This window comes from Trachinotus anak, unplaced genomic scaffold (assembly GCF_046630095.1).
Source record: "Trachinotus anak isolate AG129_WGS33_773 ecotype Australia unplaced genomic scaffold, CSIRO_AGI_Tana_v1 ptg000008l, whole genome shotgun sequence".
Taxonomy (NCBI): Eukaryota; Metazoa; Chordata; class Actinopteri; order Carangiformes; family Carangidae; genus Trachinotus; species Trachinotus anak.
Window position 1 is genome coordinate 7,349,864 of NW_027273859.1, and position 20,379 is coordinate 7,370,242.

The following is a 20,379-nucleotide window of genomic DNA, read 5'->3' on the forward strand; positions in this document are numbered from 1 at the left end:
ACTCCCCTCTGGCAGGAGGCTGCGGTCCTTCAGGACCAAAACCTCTCGCCACAAAAATAGCTTCTTCCCATCTGCTATTAGCCTTATCAACAAGGCTAGAGAGCCCCACTGTTGCTGATCAATTGCACCAATCACCAGAAAAAATTCCTTGTATGTGAAAACATACTTGGCAATAAAACTGATTCTGATTCTGATTCTGATTCTGATTATCATCCCAGAAAAGGCAAGCTGAGAGTTGTGTTTGATTGTGGAGCAACATATAAAGGGACATCATTGAACTGCCAGCTCTTGCAGGGACCTGATCTGACCAACACTCTCATTGGAGTCCTCACTCGATTCAGGAAAGAACCTGTTGCAATAATGGCAGACATCAAAGCCATGTTTCATCAAGTACGTGTCACAGATAAACACATCGACTTTCTCAGTTTCCTCTGGTGGCCAGATGGTGATACTGCGCAGCCTCCACAGGAACATCGCATGAGAGTTCATCTGTTTGGTGCTGTATCCTCACCAAGTTGTGCAAATTATGCTCTGAGGAGAACAGCAGAAGACAATGCACAGCATTTTCCACTCGAAGTGATCAATACAGTGAAACATAATTTTTATGTGGATGACTGCCTGAAAGCCATGGCTTCAGAGGAAGAAGCTGTACAAATGATCAGGAATTTGACTGCTCTCTGTGAAAAAGGAGGATTTACTCTTTCAAAATGGATCAGCAACAGCCGCACTGTGCTTCTGTCAGTCATGGAGGAAAGGAGAGCAAATAAAATGATGGAGATGGATTTGGATTCAGATCACTTTCCAACAGAGCGAGCACTTGGGCTACAATGGTGCATTGGGACTGATATGTTTCAGTTCAAGACTTTAGTTCGAGAACAACCACATACCAGGAGAGGCATTCTTTCTGTGGTCAGCTCTCTTTATGACCCTTTGGGATTTTTGGCCCCATTCAGTATGCCAGCTAAATTATTGCTGCAGGAGCTATGTAGGAGAAACCTGAAGTGGGATGAAGTCATTCCCCATGCCTTCTCTAGGCAATGGTCTGAATGGTTCCAGGATCTTCAAAAAATGGATGAGTTCAAAGTGGAACGCTGTATTAAACCCGGAGACTTTGGAGTCCCAGTTTCAGCACAGCTTCACCACTTTTCTGATGCTAGTCAAGTTGGATATGGAACTGTGTCTTACTTGAGACTGGAAAATTATCATAAGATACAGGTAGCATTTCTCATGGGAAAGGCTAGAGTTGCTCCGCTCAAGCAGACTACGATCCCAAGATTGGAACTCACAGCTGCTGTTCTTGCTGTTCGAGTTGATAAGATGCTGCAGAAGGAGTTACAACTTATGCTGGAGACATCAGTTTTCTGGACAGACAGTACAACAGTTCTTAAATACATTGCAAATGGGACCAAACGATTCCACACTTTTGTAGCAAACAGAATTTCTGTCATCAGAGAAGCTTCAGATATTGAACAATGGAGATATGTGAGTTCAAAAGAAAATCCAGCAGATGAAGCATCAAGAGGAATGAAGGCTCGGGATTTCCTGACAAACAGGAGATGGTTAAATGGACCTGAGTTTCTCTCCAAACCAGAGAAGGAATGGCCTAATCTGAAAGAGGACTGTGACGATGACCCAGAGGTCAAAAGGGACTTGACAGTGAATGCTATTGTCCAGGATGCGGAAAAGGCCACCGGCCAGCTGATCAATTACTTTTCATCCTGGATTAAGTTAAGAACATCTGTGGCTTGGTTTTTAAAAATCAAAGCAGCACTTATGACATTGGCGCAGAAGAGGAAGGAGTTTAGTGCTTCTGCAGGCCTTAATAAAGATCAAGAAGTGGATAGAAAAGTTCAGAACTTTAAGGTCACGCTTGAAAAACAAAGTCTGACTCCTGAAGATCTTGTAAAGGCAGAAGAGTCCATCATTCTGTATGTACAAAAACACAAGTTTGAAGCTGAAATCGCCTCACTCAAGAGTGGATTTAAAACCATCTCCAAAGAAAGCACGTTGTACAAACTGGATCCAGTGCTGGATGATGGAATCCTCAGAGTTGGTGGTCAGTTGAATAAAGCAGCATTGTCAGCAGAATCTAAACATCCGGTGATTCTTTCTAAAGACATGCATGTAGCCACACTCATTTTGCGCTATATCCATAACCAACTGGGGCATGCAGGGAGGAATCACATGCTGTCCAGGTTACGGCAAAAATACTGGATCACTAACGCAAACTCTGCTGCCAGGAAGATAATATCCAACTGTGTTGTGTGCAAACGCAACAGGGGAAAGCTGATTGAGCAGAAGATGGCTGACTTACCTGAAGAGAGAGTGCTGCCTGAAAAGGCTCCTTTTACAAATGTGGGAACTGATTATTTTGGCCCCATTGATGTTAAGAGAGGCAGAAGTCATGTTAAAAGATATGGAGTGTTGTTTACATGTCTGACTAGTCGTGCTGTGCATCTGGAAGTAGCTTATACATTAGATACAGACTCCTGTATAAATGCAATTCGGAGGTTTATCTGTAGACGAGGTCCAGTCTCAGTTATCAGATCGGATAATGGCACAAATTTTGTTGGAGCCAACCGAGAGCTGAAGGAAAGTCTGGCTGCTCTGAATCATAGCAAAATTCAAAGGGCTTTTGTTCAGGATGACATTAAATGGAGCTTCAACACACCAGCAGCTTCCCATCAAGGTGGTGTTTGGGAACGTCTGATTCGTTCAGTGAAAAGCGTTCTCACTTCAGTACTGAAACAACAAACTCTGGATGATGAAGGGCTCCAGACCGTCTTCTGTGAGATTGAGGCAATTCTGAATGACAGACCCATCACAAAAGTCTCAGATGATCCAGATGATTTAGAAGCTCTCACACCAAATCACATTTTAATGTTGAAAGGAAAACCAATCATGCCACCAGGACTGTTTGATCGAAATGATCTGTACATAAGGAAAAGGTGGAAGCAAGTACAGTATATTGCTGAACTGTTTTGGAAAAGATGGATTTGTGAGTATCTACCCATAATGCAGGAGAGACAAAAATGGACAAGGCCAAAGAAAAACCTCACTCCTGGAGACATTGTTCTGGTCGCAGATGCCTCAGCTCCAAGAGGATCTTGGATCATGGGGAAAGTTTTGGACATCAGACCAGATCCAACGGGCCTGGTACGCACTGTGCGTCTTCAAACTAGGACTTGTATTCTGGAAAGACCTGTGACGAAGCTCTGTCTACTACTGGAAGCAGCGGTTTAACATCATGACTCTCTCTTTCTCTACTTCTATTTTTTCTTTCTTCTTCTCCAACTAACCTATGTTTTATTTTGCAGATTCTTTAAGAAGATGGTCCATTTAGAGCTATTTGTGAAGTTAGTCTTAGTTGTAAGTTTAATTTGCTAATTATGAGTAATCTTGTATGATTAACTTAAGTGTTTGTTTTATTTAGATTAGATTTTTTGCTTATATTATTTGTTAGTTATTTGTTTAGGATATGTAGATTTGCATGGTTAGTATTTTGGTTTATTTATTTTTTGGTAAATAGATCACACTGCACTTGAGGTTATTTGGGTAGGTAGGCACCTTGAGTACCAGCATGCACCTGGGTGGGCCTATGGTTTTTTACCAGACAAAGGAGGCAGCAGGAGCCATGATTTCCTTTGTTCTTTTGTTTGTTTTATTATTTTGAAATAAATCATCACAAAACGCAAAGATTGAGTTTGGACATTCATCTTCTTTTGCCTGCGTTAAACCACATTCCTGCATCAGTGGCCTTTTGATTTTGGTTGGTTTAAAGATTTATTTTTTTTTTTTTTTTTATGGACAAATGGCCACTACACTGTCCAAAAGGACGTCCTGGGACTGAACCCTGCACATTTTTCCATCTCTCAATAAAGGTAGCCTGCACAGACAGATGATATACTCCAGTGGTTCCCAACCAGTCTATGTTCCCAACCCTTAACGACTCGTGGCCCACTTGAAAATCTCAAAAAAGCTGGCAGCCCTTTTAATCCTTCCTGTTGCTGACCAGCCATCCATTTTTATCACCAACAACAAGTACACAATGTGGTCCAGCCAGTACTTTTTTAAAAAAAAATCTCAGTACTAATGCTTTTAGCTTTGTTGAGGATTTTAGATTAATATTGTAGATGTCACGTTATTTATTTATTTGTCTGGTACTTTTGATTTAAATATCTGGGTGCTTCATTTGCTTTACTCAACTTTCTGTTATGAAAACAAAGACACTAACTCATTTTGAACTTACCTGGATTTCTTCCTGATGTTTTCATATTTGAAAGATTTCGTTAGATAGGATGCTTACTCTTAATTTATAATTGTAAATTTCATTGGTTTGAACATGAAGACCAGAATCTCATCCTTCCCATTTGTGTATAATGGATAGATATAAATAGATAAATAGAATAGTTTTTAATCAAATGTGGAATATCAGTGTGATCAAATATATAATTAATCTGACCTGTGAACTCAGTAACAAGCGGAGTTGATGTAAACCTATGATTGATGTAAACTGAGCTGGAATAATTCAGTAAATATTTAAGTGTCATTAATCGATGCATGCTCTTTTTAACTCCTGACATTAGATTGACCCATAAACATTTATTTAAATTGTGTTTTAAGTGAATGTAATAACTTGATGAGCCTTCCCACATTTATATTGACACTATCGGTATTTATACAGATCTTGAATGACTGAAATAAGACTGTGTCATTTAAAGTTATACTTATCTACTACTTTAGATTTATTTATTTTTTTAAACAAAAAAACTCCTCGCCTTTAAAATGTAAATATGTAACTTCAAAATGCTATTTTGTCTGTTTTTCCAAAACAGAAAACTTCCCATCATCCTCATCATCTGTTCCCTTCTTGTTACAGGTAGATCGACTTGTTTATTGACAACTATATATATATGTCTGATAATATTTTCTTTTTTCTAAAAGTGTATTCATATTTGATAAGTCATTTTTGCCTGATATGTTATAAGGGAGCCCGCGTACAAACGAATGACAACATAAAAATACAAATAAGTTAATCACGGACTTACAATGACTGAAATGTCACAAGATCTCTGTCCTGTGATGCACTGACTCATCACTATCGCACAGGTTTGTGTAACATCAGTATTACGTGGCTGTATGTCAGGTAAGGTTTGGATGTCATTGTCTTTTTTGTGTTATTCACTGAGCAGTGAGGACATGTTTTGACCAGAAATGTGGTTGTCACACTGCCACCGACTGGCTGATCAGTACAACCTGTGTAAGAAAGACTGCACAGCACCAGCAGTACATGTGGCCACTGTAGGACCCCTGACCCCCTCCTTGTGTGGGTGAAGGAGGACACATGTGAAAGGATAAAAGGCTGGATGAACCTTGGAAACCAATACTTGCCAGAGGGGGAGAATGAAAACATGACATGGTGCATGTAAATACTCGACCGCGATTTTCGGTGACTTGATTGTGCACTTTCAGTACCTCTTTGTAAACACACTGAAATCTAGGGGGTTTCTCCACTGGCAGTCTCCGCTGAGAGTAAACAGCTGACAGGAAGCACGACCACTTTCACCGGAAAGGAGGAGCAGCTCTTACTGTAGCCTGAGAGCTGCTGTAATGGCGGTGCCCCGTCGTTCCTCGCAGCAGCAACAACAGCAGAGCACCCTCCAGTCTCCGCCGAGAAACAGCTCTCTTTCGGGCGCTCCTCCGGCCTCTCCGCCGATGGCTCTGCTGACCTCGGCCGTCGGGACCCCGGAGACTGAGAGAGAATGCAGCGGAGGCATTGACTCGGCCCTGGCCTCCCCGGACCTGCCAGCCCCGGTCCTGGCGAGCAGTGCGAGCTCCACCACCACCACCTCTGGCGGCGGCAGCAGCAGCGTCTCAAGCCCCGGATCTGGAGCTACCAGTCCCACCGACGGTAGCAGCGGCATCGGCGGGGCGTTCAGGGAGCTGTTCGAGGCCTGTCGCAACGGAGATGTCTCCAGAGTAAAGAGACTTGTCGATTCGGTGAACGTAAACGCGAAGGACATGGCTGGTCGAAAATCAACCCCCCTTCATTTCGCTGCGGGTAAAGCTGAGCTAAGCTAATGATACAGCGGCGCAGTGTTTTGTAGCTAACGTGATGTGACGGGCACTTAGCTAACATCGCCGTGTTTTGGTGGACGTGTTTACAGCTAACTCGTGGTGTTAGTCACTTACTCCTCTGCTAAGGTTAGATTAGACAACAATTTATCATATCTGAATTAACAGCTAATTAGCAAAACAGCTAATTTGACGCTCTCCAGTTTGATTATTTAACAACAACCGTCAACATTTCTTCCCCATAGCGTAAAGCTAGTAAACACAAACCGACCCCTGCTTTAGCTTGGCGACTGTAGTATTTCATGTGTAAAATTAGCAAGAGCCGCTGCACAACGCAAGTTTTTTATGTGTTCATTTTGCGTTAGCATAAGTTGTCCTGAACAAAATAAATGCTGTTATTGACACGCAAGTCAATCATTGCTATGAAGTATGTCTATAATGATGCTGCAGTGTATCAACAATGATTACATTTCATGATTTCATTATAGTTCTTTATTTTTTTCAAGCGTTTCCATCTGAAAACTACAGTTGTGATCATTCTTAACTGTTTTATACAGTATGTCCAGGCTTGTTATAATGTATGTGCATCACTCTTAACCAAACATTGAGAAAGAGCTAAATTCATATGCATTTTAATCCTCTTTCAGGTTTTGGCAGGAAAGATGTGGTTGAGCACCTCTTGCAGACAGGGGCCAATGTTCATGCCAGGGATGATGGAGGACTTATCCCCCTTCATAATGCCTGCTCTTTCGGACACGCAGAAGTTGTCAGCCTCCTCTTGTGTCAGGGCGCAGACCCCAACGCCAGAGATAACTGGAACTACACACCATTACATGAGGCTGCCATAAAGGGGAAGATAGATGTGTGCATTGGTAAGGATCCCTGCTGATTCATGTCCTAGCACAGGCAACTCTGCAAATCTGATGAATGTTTGAGTGCTAGTGCCAGGACAGGAATTTAGTTTAGTGATCAAACAGAAGGTTTCTCTTGCTGTATGACCAACTAATGTCTTTTTAATGTGCACCTCTCTCACTCAGTGTTACTCCAACATGGAGCTGATCCAAACATCCGCAACACTGATGGCAAATCTGCTCTGGATCTAGCTGACCCGTCAGCCAAGGCTGTTCTCACAGGTCAGTGCCTCTCAGCTGCTTATCTCTCACATTTACATTGTAGGCATTTGACTTGCACTTTTACAGCAAGTGACGTGTGAGTACAGGACTAAATAAAGCCTCAGTTTGCAGATAATCATCATTACATGTAACCATTAGTCAAAATGCTATGGTCAGATAAACTGTATTCACACAAGAGGAGGTACACATGAGTCTGTCCTGACATCTGTCAACCATTTTGCAATAACACTGTTGGCTAAGCATGACTTGCTCCTTTTGATTACTTGTTTTGGGGTATCTGTGTGGAGCAGAGGCATTTAGCTTCATCATGGTGCTTTGTAAACAGCCTTTAATACCATGTCTCTTTATCAACAGCCCACCTGAATAAAGCGTGTAAAGGCTAGCAAACTCAGTTCTGGTAGTCCTCTGGTGTGGAATGATGCCACAAACCACAGAATACATTGACTTACCAAACAAACATGGGCGGTAACGGCTTTTGCACCACAAAAAAGTTACATCACACACTAACATTCAGCTCTATTCTTCATGTTTCATTTTCATTTAGGTGAATACAAGAAGGATGAACTTCTGGAAGCAGCAAGGTGAGTATCAGTCTGACTGGTCATTGCTCTCATTTCCTGTTGGCCAGAGACAAACAACTGCATTGTTTTCTTGTCAGGTTTAAGTTTGTCTTTACCACTAGAGAGGATATTCTTAGCTGTGTTTGTGGCTATAACATTAAGTGGTTAAGGTGCTGTGAGTAGACTGCTGAACATTGTCGCACAAGTTCATAACTACAGTGACTGTACTGGTGGGTAGTACACTTTTGTATATGCACATAAGAGTTAAAAACACAAGACTAACATAAATAGTACTTAGTTTCATCTGTTATTGTATTTTTATCATTTCTTAAATCCTGTGAACCTATGAAATTCAGTTTCTTCATTAAAATCCCAGGAGATACTGGTTTTGATGGGGAACACTTAATGACACCAGTGCTTTCCATGTTATTATAGGAGTGGAAATGAAGAAAAGCTGATGGCACTGCTGACTCCATTAAATGTCAACTGTCATGCCAGTGATGGCCGCAAGGTAAATGAGCCACTGGTACCACACCACATCACACCAGACAAGATAACGTTCACAACGCTGTTGTTACAACGTGTTGTGCAGGGTTGCAAATTCATTAAACTGTACTTTAAAAATAGCAAGAAGGTCCCTGAGTCAGACAACGTGTGAGTAGTCTGATTATGGCTGGATTAGTTTGTGTGGTGCAGATATAAAGCGGATTTATGTCATTGGATTTGTGGGAGGCTGTTAATGGGGATCACTGTAGATGTTTTTCTGTCTGTAATTATGCATGTGTGGCTCTCATCAGACCATCTTTGAAATCCATTTGCTCCTGTCATAACATCTCGACTTTCACTTTACCAATCTTATTAATCGTTTATGGTGTGTGGAGGTTCAGCTTTTCATTTTACAGCTCTGTTTTTTTGTGTTTTCCAGTGTTTTTTCACCAGATAAAACTTTTTTCTGTTGTTGTTTTTCACTTTCTGGAACAAAAGTAAACAGAGCATTCCTCCATTCACAGTTAGGTGTTTTTGTTAATCGTTTTTCAGCATGTTTGGATCAGGTATCTAGATGGGACTATCTTTCTCTTCTTCCCAATAATCACTTTTCCATGTCAGATGCTTGAGCGAAGCTATTTGTGATCTTGAAATCTATTCAGGGTCACAAGCATCCACTCAGATCAGAAAACAAGATTTCAATCTATGTATTCTGCAACAGTTTGTTTTTTTAGTTAATCCTGCATCATTTTGAATGTCTCCTGAATTCAGTCCATGTTATAGGAACTAGCTCATATGGTATTTGTGGCATTCATTTTTTTTCTTTTCCTCTGTATTGGCAGAAGGACTAGAAGTATAATTATACAAATATGCACTTTTTATAGAGCAAATGTTGCAGTTATTTTCTAACATCAGCATTTAGCATTGCTAATTTAGGTGTAGGATTGTTTTTACATTTCATCATGTCAGACACACTTTTTTTGCATTACTTTTCTTAGAAATAATTGAACTATTTCCTGTCTTACTTTTGTAAGTAACCCAAAAAGCATAATTGCCAACTCCACTGTGCCATTTAAGTCCATTGTCCCTAACACTACATCAACGTTGGCTCATTTCATTCATTCCTAACCACATTTTCTTCAACAGCAGTTAAAGTATTACTCCTTCCCTGCCTCTTTGGCAGTATATTTAGAGATTGCATGCTCCAAGCTAGCGTGCCAGTGTAGATTTGGCCGGGCACGATTAACCAGTACTTGCCTTTTCACAAAGCTACAGAGAAAACTGAGGAAGACAAGTCACACTTACCCTCCAGCTATTTACCTCTCTGGCCTGGTGTCACATTTCATTTCAAGCCATGTTTGATGGATCACAGAAGGGATTTATAGCTAGAACCTTGTGTTTCATTGACTTAGGAAGGGAGAAAAGAATTGCTGTGAAAAAAAAGATACTGTCATTTTGTAATTTTTGTTTCGTTTTGTTTTCCGTGTGACTCTGGCAACATTTGTCGATCAGTCAACATCCCAAAAAATGCTGGTAAGTTGACCTTGATAACGGCCACTTGATTGATGCACTGTTGTGATTTTTTTTTTTTTTTGTTTTATTCCTTTAATCCATTGTTTTTATTTGACCAATAAGCTGGCTGTCACTTGTTAATTGCACATCATGGACCTGGGTGTACGGGTCACTCATGTATCCTGCCCTGATGCTCCTCTGTGTGTGTGCGTGTGTGTGTGAGAGAGGGTGCGTGGCATGTGATTCAGTGAGTGAGTTGGGTTGGTGTCTTGGTGACAACTCATCTTTTTGGATTTGGAGAGGAGCTCAAAATGTCCACTGCCTGCTTTCTTCAGCGTCTGTCCACTCCTCTGCACACTCACCCACACTTCTCCAACTTTCAGTCACTTGCTCTTGAGACAGTTTCTGATTTGGCTTTTAATTCATTCATTCATTTATTGTTTTGATGACGATCACTCATGCATGCCTGAAGGCCTGCCCCTCTGCATTTTGTCAAGCGAATCCTGAATACGTGTCTGTGAAATTTGTGTCTACTTCACGTTCCCTGTTGGATTGGTTGGTATGCAACAATGAATGGACTACATTTCACCTGTGGTTCTAGTGCTATGCTACCCTCCATGGTAATGATTTTGATTGCTTTTGATTGTTCATGTCATCCCACACTGAATGATGCCCACGTGATTCGAATCTTCCGTCCATCTGATTTTATTACTGTGGCTTGAGATCTAACAGCTGGCTTTCTGGGCTTTACATTAATATCACTGCATGGAAATTACAATGAATGATGTCCCTCCTTTTGATTGTAAGCTTGACCTGAGCTAGACTTTTGAGTAGAGAACAAATGCCACTGAAGTTTGGATCTGCAGCTTTGCTTCGACTAACGTTTATTTTTGCTGGCTGAAATAAAGCCATTTGATTTGATCCTGCAGACATGCTTTCTCAAACACCTAACCTGCTTATTGTGGCTTCATTGCATCCTGTTACGGTTGGGGTTCAATACTTCAATATCAGACCTGAATCCAGTATTAAATCCATTTCTAAAACCTTAATTCTAATTAAAACTATTTCCTGAATGTTGAGCTTTCCAGAATTGTAAATAACATTATACATGAATATATTTAAGAGCCTAAACTAAGTGATTGACATTCAGAAAAGTAAAGATTTGCCAGATATTTTTAATTTAGCCACATAACTACCTACCTATGTCTTCTACTCTTCATTTTAAAAAAAAAAAAAAAAAAAACTTGCAGCTTAACAACTTTGAGAATTTTACTAACTGGAACTGGATAAAAATTCAACAGGCTATTGTATCCCAACCATAATTTCTTCCCAGCCATTTTGAATTTAATACTCTAACAGTTGCACCAGTGGATTCTTTCTTGCTGGCTCACCACATAAAACTTTTAAAACCTCTAAGCCGTATAAGAAATATTTTAGTTTGCTGATCTCATCAAATGGAAGTCGAGGTAGATGAGTAAGGATGTTAAAGTTGCTTGCTGTCACACGCTCAGGTCAGACACAATGTGGACAGCAACTGAATTTTTTTGCCGCTGGATTTGCCCACAAACTCCATTGACTTTGCATCATATCTCCATTCATCTGCAACTCACCGAGCATAGCCTGCCATAGCACAATGCTTCTGGCGCTAATCAGCCGCTTGCTCCTGTGGCCATCGAAGGCAGTTCACACTAACGCAGCCGGCGATCTGCGTGTGCTAACAAGCTGTCCTCTCTTACAGTCGACGCCCCTCCACCTTGCTGCCGGCTACAACCGGGTCCGCATCGTTCAGCTCCTCCTTCAGCACGGAGCTGACGTTCATGCCAAGGACAAAGGGTAAGGCATCATGGACATGTGAAGAACTAAATTTGCCACTCAGCTGTTATCGGCATTAATGTGACTGTCATGTCCCTGCAGTGGCCTGGTTCCTCTCCACAACGCTTGCTCCTACGGTCACTTTGAAGTCACTGAGCTTCTGCTGAAAGTGAGTCTCAGTCTTTAACTCGGTGTGCTTACCATTTCAGGGTTGTTCAGTAGAGAAAGCCAAACTTGGCCTCGGTCACAGACGTAGTAAAACACAGTGTATGTGTATTGGTATTTACAGCTGCAGCAGTTCCAATAGTATTTATTTTCCTCAGTTGTTGGGGACATGTGAATTCAAAGAGTTTGCGAATACGCCAGGGAAGAAGGAATACCCCTTTAACTACATCAAAAAACATTACATTTAAAGACTGGACCATGACATTTTTTTTTTTTTTTTGAAAGAAAATTGGGACTTAGAAACGACCTTCCTTTTGTAAACTGTGTGGAAGGAAGCACACACACTGAGTTCATGTACTGTTCATGAGAGAGAGTGAGTGACGAACATTGAACGCAAACATAATTTGATTGTTAACAAAAAATCCTTTATAAAATGATACCTTTTAAGTACATAGTAGGATCGTCTGGTATGTGAAAACATATTGTCCACCTTCACAACTTTAACCAAGATTTTTAATCTCCACTTGCATGTGATTCTATTTCTATACACATTTGGATCATTCTGGTTTATGGGATGTAAACAAATGTTGGCTCACTGTCCTGTTCACATCCTGTGCTCTGACCTGCTGCTCTCTCTGCAGCATGGAGCCTGTGTGAACGCCATGGACTTGTGGCAGTTCACTCCTCTCCACGAGGCAGCGTCTAAGAACCGAGTGGAGGTCTGTTCCTTGCTGCTGAGCCACGGGGCCGATCCCACCCTGCTAAACTGTCACAGCAAGAGCGCCGTGGACATGGCCCCCACCCCAGAGCTTAAAGAAAGGCTCACCTGTGAGTTCTCTCTCTGTTACACAGCAAACATACGGACACACGCATGCACAGCAGTAACATTTTATGGAGAACACTCAAAATAGGTTTAGTCCATAAGCAATAGCTGTTGACTTGGATGTTGGCAGTTCAAAATTTTGGCATAAGGCTTCAAAAATCTAAATCAGTCTTTGCAAAATGCATCAATACAGTCACATAAGTAGCCTTACAACACATCACTTTTCATTAATTTTCCTCTTTTCTTCCATGTAGATGAGTTCAAAGGTCACTCGCTGCTGCAGGCAGCCCGGGAGGCAGACATGGCCAAAGTGAAGAAGACGTTGGCTCTGGAGATAATCAGCTTCAAACATCCCCAGACCAACGAGACTGCTCTGGTCAGAACCAAACCTTAATACTTACGTTGGGGCTCAAGATCACTGTCACGTTTGAGTGTAGCTTTGAAATTGAAATCACTAATGAAACAGTGCTGATAGAGCTCCTTTCCCTGTTGGTTCCAAATTCTGTTTATGCTGGAAAAACACTCTTACTTTAAATTTTGAAGAAGGTTCACCTGATGTTGGCGACAGTTGATTGACTGTTGGTTTAGTGGATTAAACATTAGATTCTAATGTAATGTTGATGTCTTTTTCAGCACTGTGCTGTGGCTTCCCCCCACCCAAAGAGGAAGCAGGTGACTGAGTTGTTGCTGCGTAAAGGTGCTAACATCAATGAGAAGAACAAAGAGTAAGTTCACAACATTTAGTTTTTGCATTTTACAGTTTACAGTTTTTCATAAACTTAAGAAGAAGAGAAGTAGTTGTTGCGAAAAAACAAAAAATGGAATCCGTTAGTACAGCATTGGCCTGGATCATAAACAGTGATAACTTCCTGTCTGTTCTGTCCTCCAGTTTTATGACTCCCTTGCATGTTGCTGCCGAGAGAGCTCACAACGATATACTGGAGGTGCTGCAGAAACATGGAGCAAAGGTTTGTTGTTTTATTTACCTTTTTAAAATATTCATTCTGTTGCTCCAGCTTGTAAATGTTTTTTTAGAAACGTATGTTGAATTTGCAGTATCTGGAAATGTGTGTGTGTGTGTGTTTTGTGTGTTTTGTGTCTTTTGTTTTAATTAAATGTGTTGCTGAACTGTAACTCCGCCTCCTCTGCCTCCAGGTGAATGCTGTGGACACACTCGGTCAGACGGCTCTTCACAGAGCTGCGCTGGCTGGTCACATCCAGACCTGCAAGCTGCTGCTGAGCTACGGGGCCGACCCCTCCATCGTGTCCCTGCAGGGTTTCACTGCTGCCCAGATGGGCAATGAGGCTGTGCAGCAGATTCTTAATGGTAATCAGACCTGAAGCCCTTCCAGCTGTCTGCTTTTGTTTGCTTTTAGGTTTGATCTTTAAAGTCTGAGATTGAAAATGCACTCTGACAATATTAACTTTACAAGATAAGGCAGATTCTGTAGTCAGTGAGGTGTGCATACGTCTCTTAAGTGATTTTCAGTTCAGCTTAATGCTTTTAGGCTACATCAACACCAATGTTTTCATTTTTAAACAGCATTTTAAAGCGAAAACTATGTAACTATCTATCTCCTTTTAGCTCAATATTTTTTTTAAAAATCTCCATCAATACTAACATGCCTGAAAATGCATGTCACATGACCATTCACGGGCACTGGACATTTACATGGCAGTGTAAACAGGAAGCAGGTTGTCTACTCTGCAGTTGATGAGTTAGTTGCAGAAAATGCAATGTAGGAACAGCAATTGTGAAGAGTTAAGACCATAGACTCCTGTGCTTTGACTGGCAATGAGGTGATGCTGTTACCAAAAGTAACACAGGTATAAGGCTGTCATGGCAACGGAAAACATTAACCAGAAGTCACTGCAAAGCAAATATGGCAAAAGGTTAGAGCCATGAATCGGGGAAGGATTCGTCATGACTGATAAGACCCAATCAGGAAGTGAACATTGATGTCTGCATCATCATTCCCGGCTGTCTAAAACAAACCCCAGAGTTTTCAAACTAGAACTGTTTTTCTAAAAGTCTCTGTTTTAGGAGCTGGGAAACACCAGAGTAGTGAGGGTGCCAAGTGTAAATGTACCAGAAGTTATGTGTTTTAAACTAAATTGTAAAAAAAAAAATTCATATGAAGTATGTTTTTTTTCTCTAGAAAATGTTCCCACACGTAATTCTGATGTGGACTACAGATTTCTGGAGGCAGCCAAAGCAGGGGATCTAGACACAGTGCAAGTAAGTTCACTATGTCTTTTGTTTTTTAGACATTTTCTTTCATTTATTTAGACATGGTTTTCACTTGCTGATGTTGGCAGCAGAGCTACTTTTTTAAATTGTAATAATAATCCTCAGTTGAATTGCTAATTGTCACGTTGTCCTTGTGTATGGCAGCAACTTTGCACCCCTCAGAATGTGAACTGCCGGGACTTGGAGGGCCGCCACTCCACTCCTCTCCACTTTGCAGCTGGTTACAACCGAGTGGCTGTAGTTGAATACCTGCTGCACCATGGAGCTGATGTCCATGCCAAAGACAAGGGGTGAGTTCTTCATCTACCATCTTACCTATCTATACAAAAATGTAAAATTAATTAATTAATTAATTAAAAACAAAAAAAAAAAGAATGAAATGTGGTTTTGGTTTTTGAAGCTAAAAATGATTTCTCAAATTATCTGTAAGCCATTTATGTCAGCACAGTGATGATTCAGTCTTGCATCATTACAAGATTTTAAACATTTGAGTTTTTTTGTTTGTTTGTTTTTTTTTCCTCCTCCAGCGGTCTGGTCCCCCTCCACAACGCATGCTCCTACGGTCACTATGAAGTGGCTGAGCTGCTGGTCAGACATGGAGCTTCAGTCAACGTGGCCGACCTGTGGAAGTTCACCCCCCTTCACGAGGCTGCAGCCAAAGGCAAATATGAGATCTGCAAACTGCTGCTCAAAGTGAGGATCCACTATTGTCATCTCTCTCAAGTATCGTCTAATTTGTGTCCTGTGTTTGTGATTGTCATGATAATGATCTGTTTGACCTGTTCAGCACGGGGCCGACCCCTCTAAGAAGAACCGTGATGGCAACATGCCGCTGGATATGGTGAAAGATGGAGACACAGACATCCAGGACCTGCTGAGGGGTGATGCCGCCCTGCTGGACGCTGCTAAGAAAGGCTGCCTGGCCCGAGTCCAGAAACTCTGCTCCCCAGAGAATATCAACTGCAGAGACACACAGGGGCGCAACTCCACACCACTCCACCTCGCAGGTAGGCCATAATAGCTGCTTAAATGTATGTTTTTGAAAAGTCATGAAAATGTAGCACTTGTGCAGAATCTTAAAAAATGTACATTTTCATGCTCTCATTCCCGTTGCTTCTCCTCAGCTGGCTACAACAACCTTGAGGTGGCAGAGTATCTGCTGGAGCATGGAGCTGATGTCAACGCCCAGGACAAGGGAGGCCTTATCCCTCTTCATAATGCAGCTTCTTATGGGGTCAGTCTCAACAACATAAACACAAACCTGTTTCTTGTTAAACACAGATCATGTGGGGGTGTGAGTTGGACGTTGAACAAGCTTAAAACTACAGGAAACTCAAAGTTGTGAATTTGTAACAGCTTGTTTTAAAGTAAAGATTGTGTTGGTGGTCTGTCCTCCAGCTTCTCTAAATGCTGTCAGTAAATGTTATTTATTTTATTTAACTTAATTTCATCTGTTTTATGGCTCAGAGAGCGACACTGACTTACCCTGTGTTGCCTCTCTTCCTCACAGCATGTGGACATCGCGGCCCTACTGATCAAGTACAACACGTGTGTGAATGCTACAGACAAATGGGCTTTCACACCCCTCCATGAGGCAGCCCAGAAGGGTCGCACACAGCTCTGCGCACTGCTGCTGGCTCACGGAGCAGACCCCACCATGAAGAACCAAGAGGGCCAGACTGCTCTGGACCTGGCCACGGTAACAGCTTCTGTCAGCATTGTGGGGATTACTGTGAAATTAGTTTTCAGGCTGAGCTAAGTAGTGGGAAAAGGATGCATTAAACAAATCAGTTTTCACTTATTAGCATCTGACTGCTACTTGTTTTTCACTCCAAACTGACTCTACTGGAAAATGAATCAGGCTCCGTTTTAACAAGTTTTTCTTTGTCATCCCCTCAGGCTGATGATATCCGGGCCTTGCTGATGGACGCCATGCCGCCGGACGCCCTGCCCAGCTGCTTTAAGCCCCAGGCCACAGTTGTCAGCGCCTCCGTTATCTCCCCTGCCTCCACACCATCCTGTCTGTCGGCCGCCAGCAGCATAGACAACCTGGCCGGGCCACTGACTGAGCTGGCTGCTGCCGCCACCGCCGGCACCTCTGGAGTGGCAGATGGAGCCACAGGCACTGACCGCAAAGAAGGGGAAAGTGAGTTTGCTGCATTTATAATTAACTTATATTATCAAATACTGGTCAGTTCACAAAGCTGGTGAGTTGAACAAGTGTGCAAACCATGTTTTGACATATTTTCATTCAACTTTTAACACCTGTTTTTCACAGTGACAATGCTGGACATGAACATAAGTCAGTTCCTGAAGAGCCTGGGCCTGGAGCACTTAAGAGACATCTTCGAGAGGGAGCAGGTCAGCTACCTCAAAAATACTCAATATACTTAAAGCTTAACATTAATTTCACATCAGTATTTGATGTCATTCAGTCAGTCCCATAAGACAGTATAACCATCATTTAATGCAGTGGGTTTACAGAAACAGTCCAACAGCACAAAACTGAGTTGCTTTTTCTCAACCTGCTCCATTTCCTTCTTCCAGATCACCCTGGATGTGTTGGCCGACATGGGTCACGAGGAGCTGAAGGAGATTGGAATTAACGCCTATGGCCACCGACACAAGCTCATCAAGGGTGTTGAGAGGCTGCTGGGCGGCCAACAAGGTGTGGAGGCATCCTGGGGATTTTTTTGGCTCACCAAAGTCAGACAAACTTTTCCAACCTTTAAACTTTGACTGTTTACTTTTCAGGTGCCAACCCATACCTGACATTCCACTGTGCCAACCAGGGCACCATCCTGATAGACCTCGCCCCCGACGACAAGGAGTACCAGTCTGTGGAGGAGGATGTGAGTTGAGTTTACTGTCTTTGTTTATGGTGAGGTTGAACTGCTGTCGTTTTTGCTGTTGATTATATTTCAACAGGAAGGACAGAACAAAAAGAAGAAAAATTTCCAGACCATTAGCTGATGGCAAGTGATGGTGTGTCTGATAACATCGTGGTGGTGTTGTTGTTTTGTGTCACTCAGATGCAGAGCACCATCCGAGAGCACAGAGACGGAGGCAACGCTGGAGGAGTGTTCAGCAGATACAACATCATCAAGGTGTGAACAAGGAGTCTCTCTGTACTTATTCTGCCTCCACAGAACTCCGAGCAGCTTTTTTTAGGGACCATTTCTTCAATAAGTAGCATTAACAAAAACTGATCACAGCGACCTGACCAGATGTTTGTGAGAAAGCATTTAATCCTGTGTGAAGTAGACATCACACCCAGCATGTTGTTTGATACGTGTCATATTTGCACACCGCAGATTCAGAAGGTGGTAAATAAAAAGCTGAGGGAACGTTACACCCACCGGCAGAAGGAGATCGCAGATGAGAACCACAACCACCACAACGAGCGGATGTTGTTTCACGGTAACCACACACACTGTCTCACCATCTGTTTGTTAATTGTGTCAGCATCAGCCGTCAGCAGTGTCTCCATACAAATTCAGCTCTTCAGAAATTACTACTAACTGTAGATGTTTATTCATCAGGCACCTGTTTGTAATTGTATAAAGTACTGTGTGTTTGTTACTGTGTATAATATCCATGTCCCCGTTGTCATGTCCTCCTTAAGGTTCACCATTCATCAACGCAATCATCCACAAAGGCTTCGATGAGCGCCATGCCTACATTGGAGGGATGTTTGGAGCAGGGATCTACTTTGCAGAGAACTCTTCAAAGAGCAATCAGTACGTCTACGGCATCGGTGGAGGCACGGGCTGCCCGACACACAAAGACCGCTCCTGCTACCTGTGCCACAGGTAACTGACTTGACATGAAGTGCAATTTCAAACCAAACCACAACACTATGAGATGTCTTGGTTGTAAAACTACTTCATTTCCTTTTGTTCTTGATCCAATATTGTCTAACCTTTCTCCTCTGGCCCAAACTCTTAGGCAAATGCTGTTCTGCAGAGTGACCCTGGGTAAATCCTTCCTACAGTTCAGTGCCATGAAGATGGCCCACGCTCCCCCAGGACATCATTCAGTAATCGGGCGGCCCAGCGTTAACGGCCTAGCCTACGCCGAGTACGTCATCTACAGGGGAGAGCAGGTAAACAAAGCTTATTTTACTACATCTTGTGTAGTCGAAAGCATTAACAAAGATACCTGCTGTCTCACGTTCGCTAATGTCTTGCTGTGTTTTTCCTTCAGGCCTTCCCAGAGTACCTCATCACATACCAGATCCTTAAACCAGAGAGCGCAGCCCAGTCTGCTGCAGGAGCTGAGCAGAAGTCGTAGTTACTTTACGTCACACAAGGACTTGATGCTTGTTATTTTCTCCTTTGTATTGCAAATGCCTGAACACCTTTTCTTTACCAAGCACATTTCCAGTCTCCTGTCCAGTAGAACCCATGGTGACCAGTGCTTCGTGAGCAGATATGCTGTATAATACTCTCCTACTTGTGGTGATGACACACTTTTTTTTTTTTTTGTTTGCATCGGCTGCATGTTAATACAGAAGCATGTGAGGCCCAATAGCGTGTGTGGGTTAGTTCTCCCTCCTCCTCACCAATCAGGAGGATGCTTGTAGAGACTTTGAAGTATCAGCATTAACACTTTTCCACTCTTTGTCGCCTCATGCCTTGTGACTGTGGAGAATCACCGACCCTTCACCTCTACACACACAAACACACACTGTCTCACTGTCAAAGCCTGAAATCTGTGGACTACTGCTTCCCCACTGTATCTGGTTCATCCTGTACAGAATGGCCTCTGGTAACTGTGATTTTAATGCTAACACTACAATAACAGGTTACAGTGCATTGTTGCTGAAATGCTGACTTTCCAAACTTTGACCCTAACAACACTACAGACACTGAACTGAAATGTTTTTTAGTGGTTTTATTCAGGGCGTTCGATTGAGAAAGGGCTCTCTGTCAAATCACAAGTGTTGAGACTATTTTATTGTCATTACAATATTGATTTGTATGAGAGAGGATGTGTGATCAGTAGCTTAATGCAATGTAAGGCATCATAATTACACAAGCTGTGGATGTTGTTCATTAAAAGCATTATATATGGCATTATATATGTGCTTTAAACAGTAGAGCTGGTATATGTTGAAATGTGCTTGTGATGCCTTACAAGTCATAAAGGCACCCTTCTGTCACCATGGTCTTACTCACAGACATCCCACGCATAAGGATTTGCACTTTTACATAGAAACCTATTTAAGTTATTTTGAATTTAAAATGCAAATATGCGGGAAAAAATATTTGTACAGGTTGTGTAAATGGTTATGTCTAACTGTTGCTGTTTAACAGTATTTTTGAGTTCAACTGTAAGTGACATCTGTTTTTGGTTTTTTTTTTCTTTCATGCCTTCTTGATTCTCCCAACTTTTTTTTAAATAAATGTCCCATTAACAGCTTTTTGTTGTCTAGTGTTTATTTTAAAATGAGGTCAAAACTCTTATAGTCCGAGCATTTCTTTAGAAACGTGTAGTTTTTGTCTTTGCTCTACAGAAGTTTTGATGTCGCATGAAAAACGTAAAGCTGTGGAGTTGCAA

General features: G+C 42.0%; 1 protein-coding gene across 2 annotated transcripts; it reads left to right on the forward strand.

Annotated features, from left to right (window-relative positions):
- The first annotated feature begins 5,211 nt into the window (after positions 1-5,211).
- Positions 5,212-20,241, forward strand: LOC139623706 (poly [ADP-ribose] polymerase tankyrase-1). Of its 2 annotated transcripts, XM_071482157.1 has the most exons (28): positions 5,212-6,061; positions 6,723-6,947; positions 7,113-7,208; positions 7,753-7,789; positions 8,204-8,279; positions 9,767-9,787; positions 11,505-11,599; positions 11,681-11,747; positions 12,385-12,571; positions 12,821-12,942; positions 13,200-13,291; positions 13,456-13,534; positions 13,722-13,893; positions 14,726-14,805; positions 14,962-15,107; positions 15,345-15,510; positions 15,605-15,824; positions 15,942-16,051; positions 16,328-16,516; positions 16,717-16,963; positions 17,096-17,178; positions 17,365-17,485; positions 17,572-17,669; positions 17,850-17,924; positions 18,132-18,237; positions 18,443-18,629; positions 18,766-18,922; positions 19,024-20,241. In XM_071482157.1, the coding sequence occupies exons 1-28, from the start codon at positions 5,611-5,613 to the stop codon at positions 19,108-19,110; spliced, it is 3,792 nt and encodes a 1,263-aa protein (XP_071338258.1). In that variant the 5' UTR covers positions 5,212-5,610; the 3' UTR covers positions 19,111-20,241. The 2 variants fall into 2 exon arrangements, with proteins under 2 accessions (XP_071338258.1, XP_071338259.1); XM_071482158.1 differs by lacking the exon at positions 9,767-9,787 and having other exon boundaries at positions 5,213-6,061.
- The last annotated feature ends 138 nt before the right edge of the window (positions 20,242-20,379 follow it).